At 38.0% G+C, this 24,802-nt stretch overlaps 3 protein-coding genes across 4 annotated transcripts in view; 1 reads left to right on the top strand and 2 right to left on the bottom strand.

The window, feature by feature from the left end:
* Window positions 1-948: 948 nt before the first annotated feature.
* Window positions 949-8,622, bottom strand: LOC135117126 (cAMP and cAMP-inhibited cGMP 3',5'-cyclic phosphodiesterase 10A-like). The gene is made up of 15 exons (XM_064035583.1): window positions 8,337-8,622; window positions 7,515-7,652; window positions 7,087-7,185; window positions 6,398-6,600; window positions 5,873-6,046; window positions 5,433-5,581; window positions 4,838-5,007; window positions 4,362-4,495; window positions 4,013-4,131; window positions 3,365-3,602; window positions 2,914-3,069; window positions 2,309-2,488; window positions 2,011-2,109; window positions 1,484-1,653; window positions 949-1,154 (listed from the first exon to the last, which is right to left on the bottom strand). Exons 1-15 carry the CDS (start codon window positions 8,482-8,484, stop codon window positions 1,025-1,027), a joined length of 2,307 nt encoding a protein of 768 aa, XP_063891653.1. The 5' UTR covers window positions 8,485-8,622; the 3' UTR covers window positions 949-1,024.
* A 382-nt stretch (window positions 8,623-9,004) lies between these two features.
* Window positions 9,005-11,018, bottom strand: LOC110372614 (ashwin). The gene is made up of 3 exons (XM_021329456.3): window positions 10,827-11,018; window positions 10,411-10,746; window positions 9,005-10,165 (listed from the first exon to the last, which is right to left on the bottom strand). Exons 1-3 carry the CDS (start codon window positions 10,899-10,901, stop codon window positions 10,103-10,105), a joined length of 474 nt encoding a protein of 157 aa, XP_021185131.3. The 5' UTR covers window positions 10,902-11,018; the 3' UTR covers window positions 9,005-10,102.
* A 430-nt stretch (window positions 11,019-11,448) lies between these two features.
* The window catches only part of LOC110373386 (blood vessel epicardial substance), a 39,890-nt gene continuing 26,536 nt past the window's right edge, over window positions 11,449-24,802 (top strand). For both annotated transcript variants that reach the window (XR_007511787.2, XM_021330652.3), the window contains exons 1-2: window positions 11,449-12,332; window positions 23,827-23,984. Coding sequence is in view for 1 of the 2 variants with exons in the window: in XM_021330652.3 (XP_021186327.1) it covers window positions 11,832-12,332; window positions 23,827-23,984 (659 nt within the window). In the remaining variant the exon portion in view is untranslated. The remainder of the gene's footprint in view (window positions 12,333-23,826; window positions 23,985-24,802) is intronic.

Genomic DNA, 24,802 nt, shown 5'->3' with positions numbered 1-24,802 from the left:
TGTTATTTTTTGGTACATCGGCCTAGAAGTCGGTGTCTAATCAAGGATGTGCCTAAGTTAATTATGCCACCGACTTCTAGGCCGATGCACCTAAAATTAGTTATTTGTTGGCTTTTTACTGTTTTGGGAAGTTGGTTTAATTTTTTTGTGAAAAAGTTTTTTATTTACATCTTTTCAGAGATACAAATAGCTGTCACTATCCATATAAGTAGAAAGTTCTCATCAATACAAATATTTTAAGACCAAATACGAGGTATTTTACATATTCAGTTGTCGAGTTCCCTCGACCTTTTCTGGTCTTCATCATCAGGTCAGCTCCAAACCTTCACTGTTGCAAAGATCTCGTCAATACAAATATTATAAGCCCAAACACGAGGTAGTTTACATATTCAGATGTCGAGTTCCCTCGACCCTCTCTGGTCTCCATCATCAGGTCAGCTTCAAACCTTCACTGTTGAATAGTGCTTTCAGGCATACATCTGAGTGTCAACTTTTTACCCTATGTTTGCCTACAACTTTCGAAGGTTGCTCTCGATTTCTGAGGGTTCCCATCATCAGATCCTGACCGGATGACTATGGGACCATCTGGCAGCTATTCCGCGTCGAACAAAAAAGAATCACGTAAATCGGTCAATAAACCTCGGCGTAAACGATGTACAGAAAAAAAAAAACACCGGCTGAATTGAGAACCTCCTCCTTTTTGGGAAGTCGGTTAAAAATGTAGAGTAGCTGTTTGTAACTATAATATCAAGACGACCAACATTTTAGTCTGCCCGTGAACCGATGACCGACGATGCTGAAAGCATCCGAAACGTTGGGAATAAAAAAGTAGTTTTATCTAAATGTCTAATATTCGCGTAAGTGTCTGAAATCAAGAAATCAGTGGCTTTCCCCATTTTTCTGTAGACGCAAGAAAAAAAATTAAATCGGAATGAAACAAACAAATAATATGAAATAGCCTTTATTTTATTAAATAATTGTTTCAACTACAAAAATACTAAAAGACTTTGCACTAAGAAACTCTTCAGTCTTCGTTCTCAGGCTTGGTGTCTCCGAGGAAGCGGTTGTTCTTGCCGTTAGGTATGGCGTCTTCTTGTCGCCACAACTTCTGACCACGGATTTCTATCTCCTCATGCCAGGCTTCTTGAGTTTTTCTGTACAAATAGAAAAGTAAGTACAAAAATCATCATATCTATTTACATACAATATTACTGATAAATTGCGTAAAAAAGGTAGACTTTTTCAAATCCTACATTTTAAATTGTGCCACAGCACTACAGGTTTTATTTGATAGCAAAAGTTATTTTAGAATTGCGCTCCAAAAGCAATAGTTTTTTTATGTATTTGCTTGCCTGTAAGTACTAGAGATATAATTTTGACATTAGTGTCAAACAAGTACATAATGTTAATTCCTATATCTAGAAAGCAAACAACATAGGTCGAGGTTCCCATTTAGCTACAAACTGACTGGTTCCTCTCTCACCTGCAGTTGTCAGTGAGCGGGCTGGTGTTGGGGAAGACGTTCTGCAGCATGAGGAGACAGGGCAGCACCACGACGGAGAGGAACTGGATCTGTTCGGCAGGCTGGTTGATGCTGCGGCGCCGGTCCATCATGCTGAGGGGGGTGTAGCCCATGGCTCGCTCGCGGTCACCCTGGGGGACATTCAAGTTCAAGAGTTACCTACCTATTTATCTGTCTAGTCTTTTACCAACTGTGTACTTCAAAAATGCAGATTTTCTTTCAGCCTGCTTTAACTTTTTATCTTTTATCTTAAGCCGGGGTCGTCGGATTCCAGTCCAACCAGATACAGCTGAGTACCAATGTTTACATGCAGCGATTGCCTATCCGACCTCCTCAACCCATGTAACCATGATACCCCTTCTTGGTATAACTGGTTGTCAGACTTTCTGGCTACTGGTGCTTAATTAACTTCACACTAATGAGCTCTAATAATCGGGAGAGTTCGTAAAGGGCCAGTGAAGCAGGAAATAAAAAAAATGTATACGCACTTGATCATAAAACTCTTGATACACAGCCTCGGCTGTCGCTTTCGACACTCCGAAAGGTTTGCAGCATCCTGACAAGTCACTTGTCGTCATCAATATGCCCTGGAAACGTTACATAAGAACTTATAGGTCACTAGCTGTTCCACGCGGTTTCATTCACGTCATGAGGAAAGGGATAAGACATAATCCGTGTTCAGCGCAGAGAATGTAGGTTCCTAACAGTGAAAGAATTATACGAATCGGTTCAGGAGATCCTATGTTTTGTAATGAAATGTTTCGTTATTATTATATCTGGGCAAACCTTAAGCATCTTCCTATGTCCGTTATCATTCCAGTCGAACACCCTGTCATGTAAGAGCGGTGTGAGTTGAGCTCTGATCTGGAAGTATATGGCGAGGTCCGTGCACAGAATGTCATACTTTATCTCCTCCATTATACGTTGCTGGTCTGTCAGTGGGAGGCGGGTCAGGATGTTCTTGTCCTGGAATGGGAGACCAGGGATTTCTTCACCAACATTCTACCTTTTAATAGGGTATCATCATTGGAGCCCTTTCCGCGGTGGGAGCATTGAAAACAAAATGACGAGCGGAGATGTGAAATTAACGTCCCTAAAATGTTGGGTTTTCTGGGAACGAGGAACGATATAAGCTCCTCCCTAAAAAAATGGGTGACACGCCTTTTTGGACACCACCCATTTTTTTTAAACCAAACCACGGATCAATCGCGACCCATTTCTAAGAGATGTCTCAAGGAATCTTTGTTGGTCTATAGTCAGTCAATTGGTCACGCCAACCGTACCTACGTTACTTGACATACAAGAAGATGCCTGACCTACCTGCCTTATGGCATCTCCACTCATCTTTCCTTTCTTCGTAAACAGATATATAGGTATAGTTCTGAACTTACCTCAATCATCTTCTTAGCAAGGAAGAAGTGGTGGTGCTCCAACATGGAAGTTTTGTACATGCTAGCGAGCGGGTGTTTGCACAACATCAGATAGTTGTTGTTGAACCCTGGATGATCTAGGTCGTGGCATAGACCTGACAGCATGAGAGCTATCGTCTGGAAGATACAAAGTTGTCACCTAGCTCTATAACTTATTTAATTAAGAACAGTTAAGCCGTTCGTCTGTAAAAGTACATTAAAACCAACACTGTCACTGATGTTACTTATTGCTAAGGGTATCCTCTATATACAATTTCTGAAAGTCAATAGAGGGGCCATTGACTATCAGAAATTGTCCAGCCTAGATGAACTGCATTAAGGTTAATCAACATTACCTAGTTACTTATACTTACATATTAAATACCTGAACAAAACAAGATCTGTTAAACATGAACAATAAGCTAATAAGTACCTCAATAAAATCAAAGTATCCGGAATTAAGCAGCAGTATCATGTACATGGTATGCGTAAAGCAGAAGGCATGTTCGGCATTATGATAGGGGTTGTCCCTGTAGCTGCCGAGGACCGAAAGTATGAAGTCTGCAAGGCCTAAGCGATCGAAGTTCCTGTTGGTGAAGGTTTCGGAGAACATTATCCAGACTAGACCAGCCATGTCTTCTTTGCTGGCTTCGCTTATGTGGAAGTCGAAACTGAAATATAATACAAACCCTTTTATTGTAGGTATTAACTGTAATGTACCTACTAACTGTAACTGCCGGGGAGACTTTTTTTTAAATAAATAAAGGTCGAAGTACCTTCGTCTCTCTGTAGTCTCCATCATCAGGTCAAACCTTCATTGTTTGATAAGGTCATAATGACAAGTTTTACCCATGTGTGTCTAAAATGTTCGAGAGTTGCTCTCGTTTCTCAATGTACCCATCATCAAATCATGGACGTGACGATGACAATGGGACCATGAGAAGTATTTTAAAATACGTTTGTTTAAGCAAAAAAGGGATCAAAACAAGATTTTTTTGTTGGCCCGGCTTTCGCTTTTGATTTTGGGCCATAATGGATGATGTCTTTTCATCAATAAGTGCTAGAAGAAGTGACGGCTTACGTTCTAAAAGTGGGCGGTGCCATGACAACGCCGCTGGATTCGACGAGCTCGTCCAGGTCATGCTTGCACGGCTTCATGTGCAAGCTCAGCAGCTCCGAGTAGACGCGGTTGAGGTTCTCCTGGAATTTGGTGTTGTGGTGTAGAAGTCTTTTGAATAAAGATGTGAGTGAAACCAGCGAAGTGAGTGGGAGTAAAGATGGCGAAAATAGGGCCTATCGATTTATATTATGGTCCCTCCAGTAGTTTTTGCGTCAAAGAGGTACATATATCACACAAACATAGATACAAATATCCGCACACACTTTCGCATTAATAACATAAGTTAGTATAGTTAGGCAATACTGCGTACATGGAAGACTTTCTTCTGCTGCATGTTATAGAAGTGCACGATGAGCGAGCAGTAGCTGACGAACACCGCGAATATCAGCTCGTCGTCCGCGTCGAATGGCGTCGCACTCGTCTTGTTTGTTAGCTGGACTACTCCTGGATAATGATGAAAATGCAGATATCGGAAAGTTGGTTATAAAAGGCCAATTCTAAATAGGGTACTTAGCATATTAAAGCACACTAATGCAAGCAGAATAGTTGGGATAAGATATAAATTGCAGGATCGATTAGCCATGAGATGTAGATTGGTAGGACTTGCAAGTAAGATACATACATACAAGAACCTATAGTAGAACTATTAACTTAGCGGTGTCAGCGAGACCCTTGATGGACTTTAAAGCTTTCCTCAGCACACAAAACCACATACTGATTAACATGCCTTGCAGATAAACACTTACTTAAAACAGTAGATGTCATAATATCTCACAATATCCTTACCAATAACCCCAGTCTTGTCAGTAATAGGAGACACAAGACACGACCTCACAACAGTGCCAGTGGTCGGGTCTATCTCCTTAGTGAACCGCGGGTCTCGGTACGCGTCGCGAACGTTCAGCGATTCGCCGGTACGGGCTACGTAGCCGGCGGGGGTCTGTTCTTGGCTTAGACTGGGAAAACACAAGGTAAGGAAGAAAATACGTAAGTGATAAGCAAGCAGATATAGAAATAGTGTTAAAACTGGGAGATAGAACGCTAATAATGATGATTTATAAGCCGCAATTCAGTCAAAAGCGGTGTAGGACCATATTCATGAGACAGGGAAAATATATAGTTTTTTTTATTTATTTATTGCGAGGATTTGCAGGACGAAGAAGTTTAATAAGCCTGCTAACTTCAAAACTTTCGACAATTCGTGGACCAGTAAAAATAGCAAAGGTATATTTTGCTTAAGTCGTCATGAGCTTTTGACATTTTCAGTCAGTGTACTTCAACCTACTAATAAATAACCTTATGCTATGCTAGCATACATTCAGATGGTTAGATTTCTAAAAACCGCCAGATTTAATTCTGCTATAAGAATAGGGATACTAACTTGACTTTAAGCTTTTTCTTGGGCATGGTGCTTTTCTCTCCAGACCAGCCATCGTCCCACATGTCAGCTTGTAGTGTCTCGCCAATGTGTTCCTTGTCGATTATGAAGAAACTACTGCGCATAGCTCCGATGAATGACTTTACCACCGTCTGGAGAATAATATGATTGGCAAGAACCAGCTAGTATTGATCAGGATCATTACTTGCTTTGGCTTATCAGCTTTTTCATCCATTTGGGGAGGTGAGTTAGTCAGGCCTTTCTTATTTATTGGGCACCATGGGGACTTGCCCAGGGCCACACAATTAATATTCCCATTTTTAGACTCCCGTGAAGCCACATCTGCGTGCACATCTGCACATTGTATGTGCTCTTATAATTTGCCTATACGGCCCAAGTGTAACTGCTTAGAAGGCTATACTCATAAGAACTTTACCACTTACCAGCATATCAGTAAGCATGGTATCAATAGAAGCGAGATCGCAGAAGTAGTTCTGCAACAACGCCCTGAGCTCAGAGTTCAGGTGAGCAGTCTTCTGTAGCGTGACTCTCGCTTGTGCCTGGTGCACGGCCGCTCCTGCCCAGCATGCCACGCTTACCACTGTGTATACTACGTTCTGAAATCGAATAGTTCAGCTGGTTCTGAATTTTGCCGAATTTTCCTAGAAATTTCTCTCTAAGTATACCTAGATATTTTTTGAAACCTTAGATGAAGAATGCGAAATGGATACCTACTACATGAAAATACGAAAATGCCTCCCTCGTCTCAGTATACAAAGACAGCTATCGACGAATTGAAAAGGCGAGGCACATGATGACCAACGGAAAGACTAGAATAATAGCCATGAGAAGACGAAACTGGGCACACGCATAAAGTAAATTGCTACCAGAAAAGAAGTTACCAAAAAAAAACATATCTACAGTCTTGTTAACGAAAACTCTACGAAAGCTAGTCAAAGAAATCTCACATCATCATAAACTTTAGAATAAGTCCGGTACAACTCCAGCACAGCATAGCACTCTCCGTCAGGCTTCACCACCGGCATGCAGAGCGCGACCTTCGCGTCTATCCACCGCAGACCGTCAGAGAACCGCCGGTCTCTTTGCACGTCTTCCAGTAGAAGGAACTCCTTGGTGGAAGCTACGTGAGCTGCTGCTGTTTTACCTTCCCCTAAAATAGGAGAACAAGTCCTAAGGGTACAATTTTTATGTTGGGAAATCATCAGATATCTCTCTCGCTGTGGGAGGGATCTACAATGTTCCTTCTGGAGCTCTTCATGTGCCAGGGCTGCGGTAAATTTTCCGAAGAATCCAGATCGGGACTAAGGACAATAGGTACTGCAAAGTCCTGGTGCCTACTTTGCCTGGAGCGACATCTTTGTGAAAAAGAGAGTACCTACCTATCAGGTTCAATTGTGGGTAAATGAAAGGAGGAGGCAGCTATCTAAGGCCATGCAGGCTCGTAAGTCAGTCTTCAAAATAGATGTAAGGTTTCTTGAATTACCTCCATGGAATATAGGTACTTTGACCATTAGAAATACCTAAGGATTTTTGCGTGAGCCAAGGTTTGACAAACCTTAAGAACTTTAAGGTAGGGCGCGGTAATGTATGGAACCAAAATTCGGTGCAGAATCATTATAAAAAAACGGAAACTTACGTATTGTCATATTTATTTCATGTCGATCAGGATTTTCAGTATCCGGGTGCATGAGAACTATTTCATTTTTCAGTTTGTCTACTATGTAAACGAATACGCCTGTGGACATAGAAATAGCACAGATTATTTTAGGTATGTTTTCAAATTGGACCGAAGATCTTGAGTTTAGCCCCTTGAATCAAGTAAATAAACGGCCTTGGCAGTCTTTGCGGGTAGAGGCCAATAAGTCTGACGCCAGTCAACAAAGGGGTATTGGGTTGCCCTGGTAACTGGGTTCAGGTGATAGTCAGATAGGCAGTCGCTCTTTGGAAATCGCTGGTACCTACTCAGTTGCTTCCGGTTAGACTACAAGCCGACCCTAACATAGTTGGAAAAAGGCTCGAGAGATGAAGATGAATCAAGTAAATAAATAATTTGTAACTGTTTACCAGAACTATCAGTAACAGTCTTCAAGACCATAGCAGTTTCGTACAGCAGTGACTCCAGATCGACCGTGTCTTCTAGGAACACGTTGAACCTGTTCATGTCCAGGTATCTGTCGGCTTTTTCCTCATCCTCTTTCAGGCCTGGATAGTACAAAATAATCAACTGTTTACTTGATCTTGCAGATTGACGATGTTTTTTTTACTCTACAATAGGAATTTCTCCTGAGTTGTGGGTGTCTATGCAAGCATACATCACACACACATTCACATTACCCAGAATCTGAACTATTTCATTTGCTCAGAGTCGAACCCGCGACACGCAGCTTAGCAGCAAATGTGACAGACAGGTCAAGGATGAGAGGGATACAATCCGTTATAGGTGCCGTACTTTTCGATCATATATTTCTGACCGTACTTATAGTTATCGGCTCGGATATTGAGCCCTGACCTTCACCTGCGCAGAAGCGATTTATTGGTTTATTGCCTTATGTGTACAGTGCGCAAAGCGATCACCACTCTTCCGCCGAGAGCTCAATATCCGTGCCGGTAACTCTACCTACTATTTTTATCTTTATACTAAATAGGTACTGAAAGAAATATTTATGCAAGTGATCGAAAACAAACTTTCTGTAAGTGTGCACTCACAGCAGTATCGTTTGGCGAGAAAATTAATTGTAGTTTCATAGACCTTCAGACCCATACACACCTATTATAACTATAGCCAGCAGGCCTACTTAAATTACTAAGGAGATGCTTAGCGTTGAGTAGTGTTACAAAAATGTACCAAAGGGGTTAAAAAAGTTAGATTAAATAAGTTGAATCTACCTTTCCTTTCGATTTGAGCATAAGGAGCGATGACTCTTCTCGTGACCTTATCCAGCTTCTCGGAGGGCACTAGGAAATGCGACTGAGTCTGATTAATCGTGTCCTGACGACTTTTTGTCGATTTCACATTTTTCTGTATAGGATTCATAATTGCAAATGGTTTAAATCTCGATTCTTAAAGTATGAAATAATAATTAAAGTTATTTAAATAAAAATACGTCAGCCGTAACGCTGCTGCTGACAGTTCTTTTTTCAAAAATGTTTAATGGCAACCATAGACTTTGATAAAATAATAAAACTTTGCTTACAACCTATTCAATAACCTTTTTAATGATAGATTTGGAGCTCTCACTCCCGCCCGCCAACATTACGGTTCGATTCCCATACGAAAAACAGCAATAACATTCCTTCTGATTGTCGACCCTTATATTAAACTAGCTTCTGCCAGCGGTTTCACCCGTATGCCGTGGGAACTACTTCCCGTACCGGGATAAAAAGTAGCCTATAGCCTTCCTCGATAAATGGGCTATCTAACACTGAAGAAATTTTCAAATAGGACCAGTAGTTCCTGAGATTAGCGCGTTCAAACAAACAAACTCTTCAGCTTTATAATATAAGTATAGATAAGTACCTAAGTATAATGAATAATTCAATTAAAATTCAAAATATATCACAAAACTTCATGTATTTTCGATTTCACTCATAAAAAATAACTTACATACTATTTACTGCAATATGTACAAGTCAATTGGAATAAAATCTAACATTGCAGGAACACTAGTCAACTACATATGTAGTACAAAAAAGATTGAAGCTTATTTTTACAAAAGTACATAAGAAACTGCCTAATAGAGTAGGTACACAATGACTTGGAATCAACTCTTATTTACAAAAATGTAGGAAATATCCTTTTACATAGCAATATTTATTTTAACTTCTTAGTCAAGTATACATTATAGTAACTGAAGGATATATTTTTTTTCAATGATTATGTTTATCTTGTAAGTAACTATGTAACATAGATAACATTTGTTCCAGAAAGGCTTTAAAGACAGGATGCTATTATATGTATACTAAAATGTTCTGACTACTAACTCTAACAAGCTTCAGAATAAACAATCAACAAGGCTTGAAAGCTTATTTTCCAAATTAATGTACTTATAACTTATTGAATCCATTGATAATATATATTGATTCTAACACTTTCACTAATATTACTTACTCAACTTCAAACTTAACTTAAACAAATTCTTTCTTTTAATTATTCTATTTTACATTTGAATCCACCATTATTGTTTAGCTGCTAATTTTTTTTTACAGGCAAGTCAGTGTATTTACAGAAGAATTCTCGTCTCATCGTAATAACATACTCATTACAGAATTCATGTTTCAAACATATTGATATGGTATAAAAAATAATTTTAACTGAACTTGCATTTCATAAATTTTTGAATAATCTACATATAGAAAATCTACACTTTCCTAACAACATTGATGAAATTTTGATATTTACAATTTATTAATACACAGCATTCCTTTTAGAGTTCTAGTTTTTTTAATAGACACATTTATTATCTATTTTGGTTAAACTGGTTGGTCTTGATTGATAATTTGAAATTAGAATTCGAGCCATCACCAGTATTCCATTCTTGAATTTGGCTAATGTTGGCAATACAACATGTAAGTACCTAATATTTCTGTACATTGGGGAAGTACAGACTTACATTTAAACACATGAATTGTTATATTTTGTGATTTCTATTACTTCATGGCCATGTTATAGGTTTTCTTTCCTTCTTTTGTGGAGGGCAGTCATTTGTTACAGTCACCTGGAATTAGCAGAAAAAAGGTAATTAATACCAAACAGTAGTTGCCAGAAAAACTTGTTATTGCTATGTGTTTTATGGTTAGACTTGTTTAGTTGGAAGTTTGGGAGAATGTAATGGAGTACTGAGTTGCTAACTGGTTGCATGGTTACAAACAGTATACAGTCTATATCCTATGTTAAATGAGTATGAAATCATATTTTAAGATTTAAAACTTATTATCTGCATAAATAAAATAAAGCACTTACAGAATCAACACTCATTTTCCTTTTGTTCACACTGTAACAGTCTTTATTTGATATTGGTGTGATTGTTGTCTCAATTTTAAACCTCTTTGTGAAACTAGACATGCATTCAGGTGGCGGCTTCAACCTATCACGGTTTTGATTATTTTGTGTAACTTCCTGATTCATTTTATTAAGTTTTTTTGTCGGTTCCGGGCTAGGCGGACGATTTTTGTTGAGCAATTTGCCCCTGCCTGAATCTCTGTACTTTCTTTGCCCGTACGGCACGCAGTAATGGTGAAATATATCCAATAACTCATCTCTTCGCATGTGCCTTAAGTTTGAAACTCTTAAATGCCTCTGAAAAGTATTGTTTGTTATAAATAAACACTTTATTTTTGTTTTGTTTGTGTAGATCGTAACAGAAAACCGTAACTTACCTCTTGTATAATGCATATTAGCTGCTCATTAGTAAGGAGTTCTGGATGAAGCAACATATCAAACGGCACCGACATTGTAGGAACAAAACATTACATAAATAAAGTAAACGATAAATATAAATATTTTCAGTATTTCATGCCGCCTTTCTGTGACATTACATCTGTTCCCGGTTGACACTAGTTGACAGCTGTTTTTGACAGCTTTGCGTTTACGAATACTAGAATGGCTGATTACTTTGCTCGTATACATGTATAATAAGATATTCATAAGGTTTTAACCATTTTTAGAATATTTATTCAGACAGAAACCAAAATTACATACACTTATTAATTTATTGAGAACTGTCCTTGACTGAGTAAAAGATTTCTTAAAACGAGCTTTGTAAAAGTTGTTTAAGACCTGTCCATTCGACGCAGAATTTTGTGTTGATAACTAGTATAATATTTTAATGGATTAATTATAGCGTAATGTTTATTATTACATGAGTTGAAAAGGTTAATGAAATAATACAATCCGCTTTTTAAAATATCGAATTAATTGCGTTTTTTAAACTAAGCTAACAAGTTTGAGTGTAGGCGATGTTACGTTAAAGTCCAGCCCTAATCTCTACACATTCAGTTTGTCTCTGGTTTCTGTCAATAATACACAGTGTGTGCTGCTTGTCATTTGTGTGCTTCGATTGTTTGCTTTACTGTTTCCTAACGTTTTATTTTGGACTCTTGAAGGAATTAAATTCAAAATAAGCTATTCTAATTTTAGTGACCGACGTATTATTAGTTAACTTTCTCTGTGCATTTGCGTTAATTAGTTTTGCATGTGTGTGCAGCGGTGCGATTATAATAATTTATTTAAAATAAATAAAACGCTTTAATAAATTAATGTTTTTGAATAATATAGACATTAAAACCGGGTTGTAGTGTAACATAACAATACGCAAATGCCAATTGCGGGTAGAGTTTCGATGACAAATTCAGTTGGGGTGTGTTTGAGAGCGCGGTGGGACTATGTTGTTTCTCAGTGCCTTAGCGATCGGTATGATAAGTGGGCTGCAGAATGTCACGACGGAGGTGCCGGCGCCGAGCAGTGACGGCAGCGCGGTGTCGAGCCCGGAGCGGGCGGTGAGCGACATGGGTCTGGTGGAGCCCACTCGGTTGCCGGGGCAGGCGACGGACCTGGTGAATGTGAGTGTGCACGAGCGGCCCTCGATGTGGGACATGTACCTGAACCACTGCCCGCGATGGCGGCCGGTGAACCACGTGTTCTTCCAAGTGGCCAATGTGTTTTTCCTGCTGTCGTTCCTGGCGCCGCACACGCCGAGCGGGCTGGTCTGGCTGCGGGTGGCCCTGATGCTGGGGTGCGCCTTCTCCGGCATGTGGGCGTGGAGCATCGAGTGCTACCTTGACGCTGTGCTGTGGAACAGTGCATTTATTGTGATAAACTTCATTTACTTCTCCATACAATTTTATTTGCTGCGCCCCATCAAGTTCCACAAGGATATTGAGGAGGTAAATATTTTTTAATTTTATTTACATTATAAGATATTGTACTTTATATAGGACCTTATGTTCCACATCATACTATAGCCATTTTACTCAAAGTAATACCAAGAAATTATTTTCAAACAATTTATTTCTGACAGAAAAAATAATACAAAAAAATCAAAACTCTTTTAACAAATTATCCTTTTACCTTAAAACAAAATAAAACTGTAATGCTATATTGTTTTTCCAAAGAAATCCCAACATAACATGATAAAGACAAATACAAACAAGTTATTACTCATAAATTCATCCTTAATTAAGACATGATCAATGACTGCAAACATGATGCATCAGAGGTCCTGCTCCAAGGACTAGGGGTCAGGAGATAAGTAATATTGAAGAAACATACACACAAGGCAATAAAACTTTAAATAACTACATAATGTTGGTATAACATTACTTTATTGCTGTGTTAAGTATGAATTTTGAAGTATTATGGCGGGCTTGGATACCTTCAAAACTTGCTAAAGCTTGGTCAAAGCCACACTAAGGTGTAAAAAAAAGTTTTTATTGTGCTAACCATGTTCTCTAACTGCTATTCCCAATATTCCATATATAAGTTCATTTACTTACTATAGATAGAATTTTGACACTTATCCCATACTACTAATGTTGAACAGCCTCATAGCTGCAGTGGCTATCCAAGTTAAAATGCATAAAATTGCTGATAACTGATAGAGGTGAATTTGGTTACCTGTATGGGATACCAACAAAAAATTGAGGGTGAGCAAAAATACTGGTTTCATTGGGGTGACCACAACAGTCATTTTCTACCTGGGACATTACTTTTTCTATTTTACAAATTTTTCAAAGTTTTTTAAATTTTTGCCTGTTGTAAAATTACATAATTTTTCATAAATCTCTCCTATGATGTCATTGAAATAATCATGATGATGAAAGTTTTATTTAAAATATAATGCCTTTTTAAACAAGAGATAACTTCATTGTTCTTGTTTGTTATGTCAATGATATGGAGTGTTTGTTTCGTGATAATTTTATGTAACATCAGTAATACATAGCATGAAAAAAAAACATGATTTTACCATATCATTTATGGATTTACTTTATGGTTTTCAAGTTTATAAAAAAACTTGTTAGCAGTATTAATTTAGAAAGACTTTATTGAAATAAAGATTGTTTTCTAATCACCTTATAACTTAAAAAGTTTGTACACAAACAAAATGAAGCCACTCAAACCATTCATTGAAACAGTTTTTGCTTATTACTGTGAAGGATCTATCTCAGTTCCTTTGAGGTTTGTTTACAGAAATCTCGCAAAGTGAAGGGCGAAAAATGAAACAAACAACCCAGTCATATTTCTAAAAATATCTCCTTTATCTGTTCTGTGAAAATAAGATTTTTTTTTGCCACAAACATAATAATGTCTGTTGTAATGAATGTCAGAGTTGTCAGCGTATGCTCTATTTTAAATGCAAATTACATCAGTTGCCATTGGAGAGCACTTCACACAATTTGCAGAACACGAAATATCAGTTGATTGTAGGTAAAGTAGGTAGGCGATACACGACCAATCGATATGGAGTAATATGGCCGTAATTATCGAGTCTGGTCGCATTTACTCAGTAACTCAGTTATTTAGAATTAATTTACCCAAAAAAATTTTTATTTACCAAAAATCTATGTAAGTATCTCCATTTGTGGGATAGTCAGCAGTATTTTGACTTTTGACTGGTGCTATCTCTGGTGTGGCCTTAAGATATAATATTTCTTCCTAGTTTTCATAATAATCCTTAGTGATTAAAATGAGTCACACTATATCATACTGCCGGGTTTATGTAATCGTCTTTACAACCTAAAACTGCGATAAAATTAATGCGGCGCCTTACGTATTAATCGTAAAAGTATGCGTTAATATTATAGGTTTTGATTTTATCACAGATTAAACACGTGCAGATTGAGGTAATATGACACCCGTGTTTTATCGCTTGATTATAGTAGGTATTCATAATTCTGGCTTTTATTATACCTCGATATTCAAATCAGCCGTTTCTAATTATGCCGCCATTAATAATGACGGTACACGTTTCAATAAAACGACTGTATTTTAAGCTATCGTAGAATAATAAACTTCTCTTTAACGCGTGAATCATTTCCAAAGCAAATGGCTTTATTATAAAGAACATGCTTTTGCCTACCCACGTAATAAATTAACATAAGAATCCTGAAAAAAAAAACTATGGTAATGGTCACCCTTATCCGATTCCAAATGGGTTAAAATTGCATTTCGCTCGTTCGGTGATTATTCGTAATATATATTTAAATCCGCGTATGACTGTTGACTACATTGACTCGATATCCGATCCGTCGGACGGCACTAGTAAATAATTCCGCCACGTAAACGAGACACTCAAAACTCCTGAATAATTAATGGAAGCCACTCCAATGGTTCGATGATTTTGTCGACGCCCACGAGGGCCGCAGCCCATTGAACAGGTTAAGTAGCTGTTGTCTTTGCACAATAAACGCTGACGCTCCTCCACTCAAGCACAAGGGTGTCACATTGAACCAAAGACCGTCCCCGCAAAATAAATCGGTTAACACGCTCAGTATCGAGCCACAAATCGATTCCATACTAAAAGCCTCATTAATTTAATAATCGTTTATCTTATAAATTGCCTGTTAAATGCTGACTAGAAAGCCATTAACAAGCTAAGCCCTATTCATACAAAACTATCGGCGTGCTGATCAAATCGAATAGTTAATTCAAATATAAATAATGCAAACCATTTTCGAACTATGTCTGAAACTTTGCTGGCATTCTCGCTATCTGGAGCTGCCGATGCGATAATGAAATAATCATTTCCAATATTAAATCAAAGTCTCTGCCTGATGAACGGCGGAGATTTGAATTTAAAATGTCAGCTTACCGCATTTCGACGGGGGATTAATGGTTAGAGCGCCAGCAGTCCTTTCAGTGTATACCCAGAGGTCAGTGGGGCAAGACGGTGTGAATGCCCTTTCAGCTAGTGACGTCATCCATCGCCTCACTCACCACCCATCGAGGGTTAAACGTACTTAAAGTTTCACATTTGTGATGGAGCACACAACTTTGCAGTTCTTGGCTGTGATATCGCAGAGATATCCGATTTCCTCTTTATAAACTTGTTCGAGAAATCTCGGGATGTTCAACAAACCGAAGTACCCGAGATAATAAAAATACTTACGTATGTTCTTCTTTAGAAAATAAAGATTGTAGGCTATGGCTTACGCTATTAGTTCATGGCTGGTTCGTGCGCTGCTTGGATTTTTGGCAACTTCGCCGCTTTTACGTAATAGCTTGCAAGCGAACCTGTGCTGTCTGCAAAAAATAGAATCTGGTGTATTTTGAATTATTAATGGGTAGGGTTGATGCTACACTGTTTGTGGAGAGCAACGACACGTGTATGTGTCGGTTATCCGCAGTATGGATCTAGCTACACGCTGCGGGAAAGCGGCTGATACAGATACGACATGCATCGCCGTGACGCGACACAAATTCGAAATTATCGTCACATCTCATACATATTCTATAACCAGTAAATTAATAATATGAGCCCGTGTCCTCAAAGTTTCAAATAACTTTTGACTTATCCAATGTAGTTTCAAAGTCGGGTCAACTCTAAAACTCAAAATCCAACAAATAACTATTTAAACGTAGGAGTCTCATAGTTCGTAAGCCACCTACTTTCCCTGCTTGCGTAATATTGTTGCGTTATTGTGTCCGAGTAAACAATTGGACGAACATGTTTAATTGCCTCTTCACCTTAGTTACGTGTTTACAGAATTATTAAAAATTCAGAGCATGAGATGACAGGCAAATAATCATTATAATCCGCCTACTGTCAGTGTTCGCTTTGTCGTCGGAAGAGATGTCGCCGTCGCTTTAATATCAAAGTGAGATCAAAAGTTTGAGCCTGATGGAGTGCTCAAAGCCTGCACTTAAGTTTACCCCGATATTTCGGCTTTATCGCACGACAGGAGATTTGAGGCTCGCGAAAAACTAAGGCGATTGGATCGTTCAAAGGTCGTTATCCTCATAACGCTTTCTTAATGACTCCGAGCAAAAATTTACGAGGAATTTCCATAATGAGGTTGTAGTACAATCACGCGACCGCAGCCGAGGTGTTTGGTAACGAATCTATTGATTTTATGCAAAGGTATGTTGCACCCTAATAGCGATGCCAATATTGCCTGCCCGCAGATGTGCTACTATGTACGCCTGTGATTGGTTTATTGCTTCTGTCGTCGGCGCTACGGCTTGTAGTACACGCTATTACTGGGAACCTCCTGGAATCTTCCAATATATGATTCCTTTGTTGGAATCTCTCTAAGATTGAGCTTTCACTTTTAGGTTCCAGCAGGACCAAAACACATTAGTTTTTCAACCAGAAGTACCAAACCCCTCGAAGGACCAATTAGCGTACAGTGAATTCGTAGCAATGCCGCTATTAATAAACATACAGTTTTAATTGAAACCATTACTTTTGATTGACTTTGCTCAAGTTTCGCCAGAGTAAATATTATTTTGGGTTGTTCCTCGATTATCGTTGACTTTAGAAATTGTATTTTAGATTTCCACTACATATCGTTTTTTAAATGTTTTCATCCTGCCCAGGGAAACATATGTGAAGAGTTTTCAAACATATTCTGTAAATTAAATAGATCACAGTTAGTTTTTTCTTCAGCAGATTTTCTTACAATGAAATGTCTCATCGTATAAAGTTGCAACCACAGCGAATTCGCTGTCAAACAACGAAATTATTCAGCAGAGAGTCGCATTGGGAACACTGCAAAATTGGATATGCTGCTGTGAAAGTACACATTCATATATTCACCAGTTCTGTTTGCAGTTTTCAACGTCTTTTGAATAACGATAACAATGTTCGTGAAATATCACCAACACACATACTAGCTTCAAAGTTGTCTGGTTGGTTGGCGCCAATATTGGTGCGTCATTTTTTGCTAGGAACCTTTACCTGCCCATGTTAATGGCCAACCTGTAACCACGACTTACCTAATCTCTCAAAGTCAAGTGCAGATGCGGTCCTGCCTCTTGTATAAAAAGGTTTTTCTACCTGAGCAAAGAATAGTTGAAATAGCGTGGTTAGTTTTCAATACACAGGTACTTAATTGTAACTGTTTCAAATACTGTTAGTATCTATGCTATCGTGAACTCCTATAGAGTCACAGGGAAGTAAATAATTGCGTCTGAATTCAATAGAAAACGGCACATTGTCAGTTCACGGCTTTCTCAGTTGTCAATGGTTATTGTTCTTGAGCCCTCAATGCCAACCTTTTTGTCAATTCTAATTACTTAACAATGGTGTGCGGTTGCCAATCTTTTTACTTTAATCTGAGTTCTACGAGAATTTCGTGCTAACGATATTGCTCTTCCGCGAGTAGTATTTAGCAGAAACTTTCGTAGGTTCTGAATGACTTTTACCTAACTTTGAAGTGCTGTTTCGTAGTTGGCTGTGCCTATTGCTTACCTAATTCCTTGATTTGATAAAACGAAATGATTGTAGGATTTGTCACAATTGATTACTGTTACGGGTCCAGCTGTTTCTGAGATTAGATAAGATTAGGGGTATTAAATTCAATTTGAATTATTTGCGTGAGTTTTACCATAAAGTTTGTGGTTCAACATTGAAACTGTAGCATTTGGATGGAAATGTTTTTTGCATATTATTATGACTTTGAGATTACAATCGTTTATATGTGCAATGCCAACAGTCTGGACTAATCTGTTACATTCTCGACTGATGGTACATACGTTGTTATTATTGGAATAATTTGCCTGATGGTAATGAGCTTCATTACCAAAAACTTGTCTGAACATAATGAGATACTTATGTAACCTCATTATCTAAGGATCCTCATACATTTTTGTGTGTAAAATGTTTACTTAGTAATTTAATTACAAACGCATAGGAAGTTTTTAAATATTCACCATTTGCCACATATCGTGCTGCAAGTCATGCCATGCGTACATGCTTGGACGAATACGAATGAATGTGACATTTTTAAAATTGAAAACGTAACTCAAAGCAAATGAGATCAGAAGCTAAGACTACGCTATATACTACATACTTTATGTCTAGAAGTGAGTAAGCCTGCGTTAATTTTGATTCCCCATATTCCGTAATATTGTGGAACTGTTTGGAAGGATCCCTTTAGACTTTATTATAATCCGCCCGTGGTTTCACCCGAGTCCGGGTCCTGTTCTCACGTCATCCAGATAAAAAGTAACCTCTATATCTCCAGATTATTTATTTATGCTACAAATCATATTTTAAAATACTTAGTCAAAAACTTTGTAAATCTTTGAAAGTCTGTGCAACTAAACAAGGCATTGTGTAGTTGTCTAGAGCACAACACAGCTTCCGCTTGCACATAAACTTGTTGTATCTTAATTCTCAGCTAAGGGCAAAACTTAACAGTCATGTACTCAAGCCAAGTTTAGTTCTGTAACTATCACGTTGAGATACTAGAGAACTTTGGTATGTTGTGTAATTATTGTTAGTGTACTATACGTTATGTCGTTATTGTTACCACAAATCCCCGAAGCTTCGAAGACTTTTCACTTCCGCTTGATCTGCGAATTGGCTTTCAGTCCAATTTATTGCAACTGAGTAAGAAGGTCCACTGGTTTGACTGGTTGTCTTACTTAATGCCTTCGGAGTACAAATCAGGAGTCTGCAAATGACAATAAGGGCTGACAGCATAACGCGTTTTCTCAATCTTGCTAAAACACCCGTGATGGGACGTTCCTTCAACAAGCGCAGCTAAATCTTGATTGATTGACTGCTATTTAGTCAGGTGCTCCTCACGTAAACTCATCCAATGTTCTACAATAACAGGTTTTTTATCAAATATTATTTTGTGTTAATGACAAGACCTGTCACCATGTTCGAAGTCATTAGACTGGCCTTATTAGCTTTAGTAATATACAAAGTTACTGCGTACACGCATTCAGGTGCAGCTACTTGATAATTCGGTTGGACATAGTCATTTGAATGACATTTGAATATAGGGTGCTTGTCTATTACATCAGTCTGATGTTCTTTATGCTTTCAACGTAACCAGATGTGACACAGTTTGTTGGCAATCAATACCTACATTTATTCGGAGTTTATTTTAGTTATGTGTATCTTTCTTTATTTAGCCATCGTTTTATTTGTTAGCAAATTGAAAGAAATGTAATCTGCTATTGAATCTTTTGGAGAGGTTTGTAATTTCTCCGTTGCTTAGTTACGCGTTTTATCTTAGTTTCCTGTTCGGACGATTTGTTTTGTTCCGAAAATAAGTGGGTACTGAATGTACTTGGTATTCTTAGAAGCATGTAATGTCTCAAATAATTTGAAGGTTTAACCGGATCCTCAAACAAATAATTTTATGGGTCAAAGGGCACGAATCAAAATGCTGATGAAGCGATATCTCGATTAGAATTCCGAGTAAGAAGGTGCCTCGTACTAAGTGCCTTTCCCAGAAAACCACTCTATCCAACCCTAATCAGATATTGACAATCTAGACCCAATTTAGCTACGGCACCTTTTCTCTAGATATCGAACAAAGCTTTTTGCTAACAGACTTGGTGACACATTCATCAGTACATGAAATTGCTTTACATTCACCTTCAGGCTCGTAACCGGAAAGGAATCAATATTTAGTATTATTGTTAACACAATTTACAGCAAAAACTTTACCTGACTGGTGTTTCTGACAAGGAAAAAAATTACATCTCTGAAGACGTGCCAATTTGTTAATGGGATGGTAAATATTCGACATAACGTAACTTCTAAAGTTGGATAGAATCATCCCGAACCTTTCAGTCGCGAACTAAGCGAATAAGTCAGTGGTCTCAAGGGACTAGTAACTAACGCACAACATAACGTAAGGACTTCGAAAGAGCATTTGGAAAATTTATTTCCTTGTCTACTTATCCCAAAAGTGAGTCAGACCTTTTTGGGAGATAGACTATGAATCTGGTTCATGTTTTCTTAGGACATAATGAAGTTGTATTTATTTTCAATTAACAAATTGTTTGCATCATGATACATTGCTCTAAGAAAGGGTTTAAATGTTACAGAATGAGTCGCTGTGGTATGTTCTCATAAATATTCTCGTAATGAGGTTTCACGGAATTATTTGTCATGCATAGCTTAAATAATAATCATAATATGAACTTCTCTTTAAGGTAACTGGTTCGAAACCATATATAGTACCTAAGTCTAACACGAGTGTAGACATGTAATAAATACAATGCCTATCCTGTAACTATTATGGAATAACTACCATCGAGAGAATTATTTGACCACTAACATTTCAGTTTCAGTGCAATATTACCTACATAGGTAGGTTCCTGTTTACGTTGACTTACGTTTAGGTCAACATATCAAATAAGTCAGCTTTGCCATAAAATATAGAAAGTAGAAACGGATTACAACGTACGCTGTAGTAATACTCCTGTTTGTCCCGTATGTTTGCGTCCTCCGCTCGCTTCCCTACTATGTTTACATTTAATTTGTATTCCGATACCGTATCCTACATCGATTAGATGTCACGTTGCATATTAACAACGACTGTAACAGCCTATCAGTGTTCCGTTAAAGGACTTTTCCTGTTTTGGTTATCAGAGCAATCCGAAATTGGCGCGCGTGACCACCAATGACCCGACCTAGCAGTAATGATTCCAAACATTTCTAATGGAGCTGAAATATTCACCTGAATAATTCGAGTTCATTAGTCGATACAAACATTAGTTATTTGCAGTCCCAAAATTAAATACACGCATGGATAGAGTTACCTACGGCTAATGATTAAAACATGGATACTCTAATTATGATTGTAATGGTAGTTTAACCTTCGCAATTTAATGATAATAAATCTTGAACTATGCTCTCACGGTTACCTCTTATCTGTAACAACCCGCATTAATCATATGCTATCTTGATGTTAAATCTCTGAAACAAATCATATTATCGAACACAAATTAACCGTGAAGTAGAAGATGTAATAGGTTATGCAACTTTTATGACGGTCGTTACTAAGCAAATATGGAAAAATTATGAAAGCTAGTTATATTTGTACTGTACATAATGACATGCTATACAATGATATTGAGTCATATTTGACATGGCAGTTGATAACTGGGGCAAACAACCAAATTACAGCCCTCTCCTACCAATTATATTCTTACAATCACAGTCTCTTCACAAGCCTTCGTAAGTAAGTTTGGTATCTACTTTGGTAGGCGTCGACGAAAATTTCCGAGAAGTGAATTAATAAACAAGCTCCTCTTAGAATACTATTTATAGAGCTGCGATCCAACACGCCTACCAACAAGATTCAAATGTTCATTGTCCCATGGCCATGTGTGCACTAAAACATCTGTCGTGCTAATTAATCAATTTGAAATAATGTGCTTAGTAATCCAATATTGACTTGACTCCTTTTTTGGGATGAGGTATTTAATCCCAGGAATCCGAACAACGCTTCAGAGTGCCACATAAAGGCAACTTGGCGAGTTGAATTAGTGCTTGCTCAAAATGAGAATGACTCATGTTTTAAAACTGAGTTGGACTTTGTTCGAAGTTCAGTGATCCTGGATTAAGCTGCTTCAGAAATAGCTAGAATATCATACAGTAAGGAAGACTTGAAGTAATGAGAGGAGTGCTCATTAATGTCGCCTTTTGTCGTTTGCCCTAAATCCATAAGACCTCTTTCTGTTACCAACGTTTTAATCAGCCTAATCCAGCAAAAGCGCAGCTGCACTTCCGCCCACGTTTAGAAGCAAAACAATAGAACCTTTTTAGTGAATGGCGAAATTCCGTGCGCCATATTGTTCGGTGCTATTGTGTCAGCACAGAGCCCGTGTAGAAAAATATTCATCTCGCCCGCCTGGCTCGTGTTTACTCCGCCTTCAGTAAATATTGACCTGTGACACATGAAACTTTATTTAAAAAGCAATAAGTATGCGTACTACGCTCCAAATGAGGGTTTTGATTGTTTACTTCTGCAGATTTGAGCATTGCGTTATTTTTCATGTTTTTCGCTCCTGCTTATTACTTTTTATGACTCACTCGGTTTTCATCAGTCTGCTTGCTGTGTTTCGGAAGATTTTGCAAATCATATTGGTGTTAATAGATATCTGTTTAGCAGTTGATTTTCAATCTATATTTTTTCCATAAAACATAACTTAATCAGGTGAGGTTTGTAGTATGCTGCACATGATTAAGTTGCAGCTGATTTAACAAGACATGTGACACCACAATGGGGTTTTCTTCGGTGTCAAGTTTTCCCCTTCGCATGTTACTCAAACTTTTTTACAACACATCGCAACTGCCTTTGGCCGACTTACATAATGATTTAAGTAAGTAAATATTTGTCAAGTTGAGTGCCGAGATTGTTTAAGTTAAACACGTTAATAAATAAATGGTTGACAAGTCAAGGTAGCCGTTTGTTTAATGTGATAAATGGATTGCATTCAATGCCGAGGGTTTGCGTGAAAACTAGTATGAATGGAAATCTATGAATAACACCTGTTTTCAGGTTGGCAGGCAAACTAAAGCCTATAGATTACCATCCACCGGTTACATTTTATATAGGTAGGCAGGCGAAAAAAAAAATCTAGGACCCTGACATACAAACCACTCGATCAATAAGCAATTTATCATTATTCTACATCAAGTTTTTTTGTATGAAGGATTTAGCGTAATTTTGAACATATCCCTACAATACGACATTCCACAGCTGCACATTGTTCAGCTCGTTTATGCCTTTTCAGTTTTTTTTAAACGGCATACCTATATCTAAAATTATTTGGGTAAATTAGACAAATCGTACAATGCCCTAATTGTTGTAATACATTTTGCGGTTTCGGAATATTTGGTAATATGTTTCATACAAGATAGCTCTTCTTAACAGTCGGGTAATGAAAATAAATGAAATATATAACAAAATCGTAGCCTATCTTCCGCGGGCTGTCAGTCAGGTGTCGGAAGTAGGCCGCTGTGGGTACGCGATGAGCTGGTGACTTGTCACTTCGTATCATTGTAATTCTCTGCGGTTTTTGTTTTAATATTACCTGTATACATTTTTTTGGTCTTTAGAATTTTATGTGTTGATATTCGTAATACCGATCAATGTCTAATGGCTGCAGTGGACGACAATGGAGCATTTACTTCATGAACTCATAATGTTTCTATTCAAATTGGATATTAATGTAACTCACTACTTTGACTTATGCGGCATATACCACCTTCAAAAGAAGTTGCCAATTGAAAGTCAAGAAAGGTTTTATACGAAAGGCCAATCTTTACAAACATGTGTGTGAAGCGACCCTTAGAACGTGGGTAGAATAAAAAATAGGATACTTTTCATCCTTCACTACGAAGTACTTAGATCTAGTTCCCCAACTTTGCTCATAAAGCTTTAATATTTTCTCTATTGTTCCCAGGTTTACGTGGCGTTGTTCAAGCCTCTCCGTGTGTCGAGGAGGCAGTTCCGTCGTGTGCTCATGTGTATGCGCAACGTTAGGCACTTGAAGTGCCACGAACTGTATGCGCACGAGAAGGTCACTAAAGTCGACAGCTTGTCTCTGGTGCTGTCGGGCAAGTGAGTATCTATCTCCGTAGCTTTAATCATCATCAAGTTTTATGGTAGTACTCAGCTATTAGATATGCCTCTCCCCAATGCTCGGTCTTCAGTTTTGCCTACAGATCATCAAGACATCTTGAGATCTTCGAACGACCTTTGGTGATCATCTTCTTGATACTCAAACTAAACTTAAATAATCCGCTTTGTAGATCATACTTTATATCAGAATTTGGTATTTTCGCCATAATTGTGAGTCCACAAATACACTTATAATGTATGTGTAGACTAGAGTTATAATAAGGTCTAACGATCAGGGCTGCTAGTTATGAGCTCATAGTAAATCCCTAGGGGGTAGTTGTTAAACTATCGGACGCCTGGCTACGCAAAACGACTTTCGTTTCATACACGTTTTTGCGAACAGAAATGTTCTAGATTCTAATAGTGTGGTCATATGTTTTACAAAGTAGCGTACTGTAGCATAACTTTAAATGAAACAAGGAAGTTTTCCATACAAAACATCAGCAGTACCACATAATATCATATTCCTAGCTTACACAGCGTCATTAGTCCCTGTCTGCCTAATGTAGGGGACACCTCGATCATTGTCCACCGAAGCCTGCCCATATCGCCAACTTAGTATTAATCACGGTAACTTGGCACAATGCTATTACCGTGACATATTCTATTAATTACTCTAAGATTAACATTGACCCTGTTAAGGGTTCTTGAGCTATATCTCGGATAAATTACTGGCCGCCATCACGCAACCGTAAATCGGTTAGTTAATGACCTTTAAAAAAAGATAGCTGCAGAAAAAATGGCGAGGAAAAAATTGC

The sequence above is a fragment of the Helicoverpa armigera genome, chromosome 7 (genome assembly GCF_030705265.1).
Source record: "Helicoverpa armigera isolate CAAS_96S chromosome 7, ASM3070526v1, whole genome shotgun sequence".
Lineage (NCBI taxonomy): Eukaryota > Metazoa > Arthropoda > Insecta > Lepidoptera > Noctuidae > Helicoverpa > Helicoverpa armigera.
This window is presented reverse-complemented; position numbering and strand designations above follow the sequence as displayed.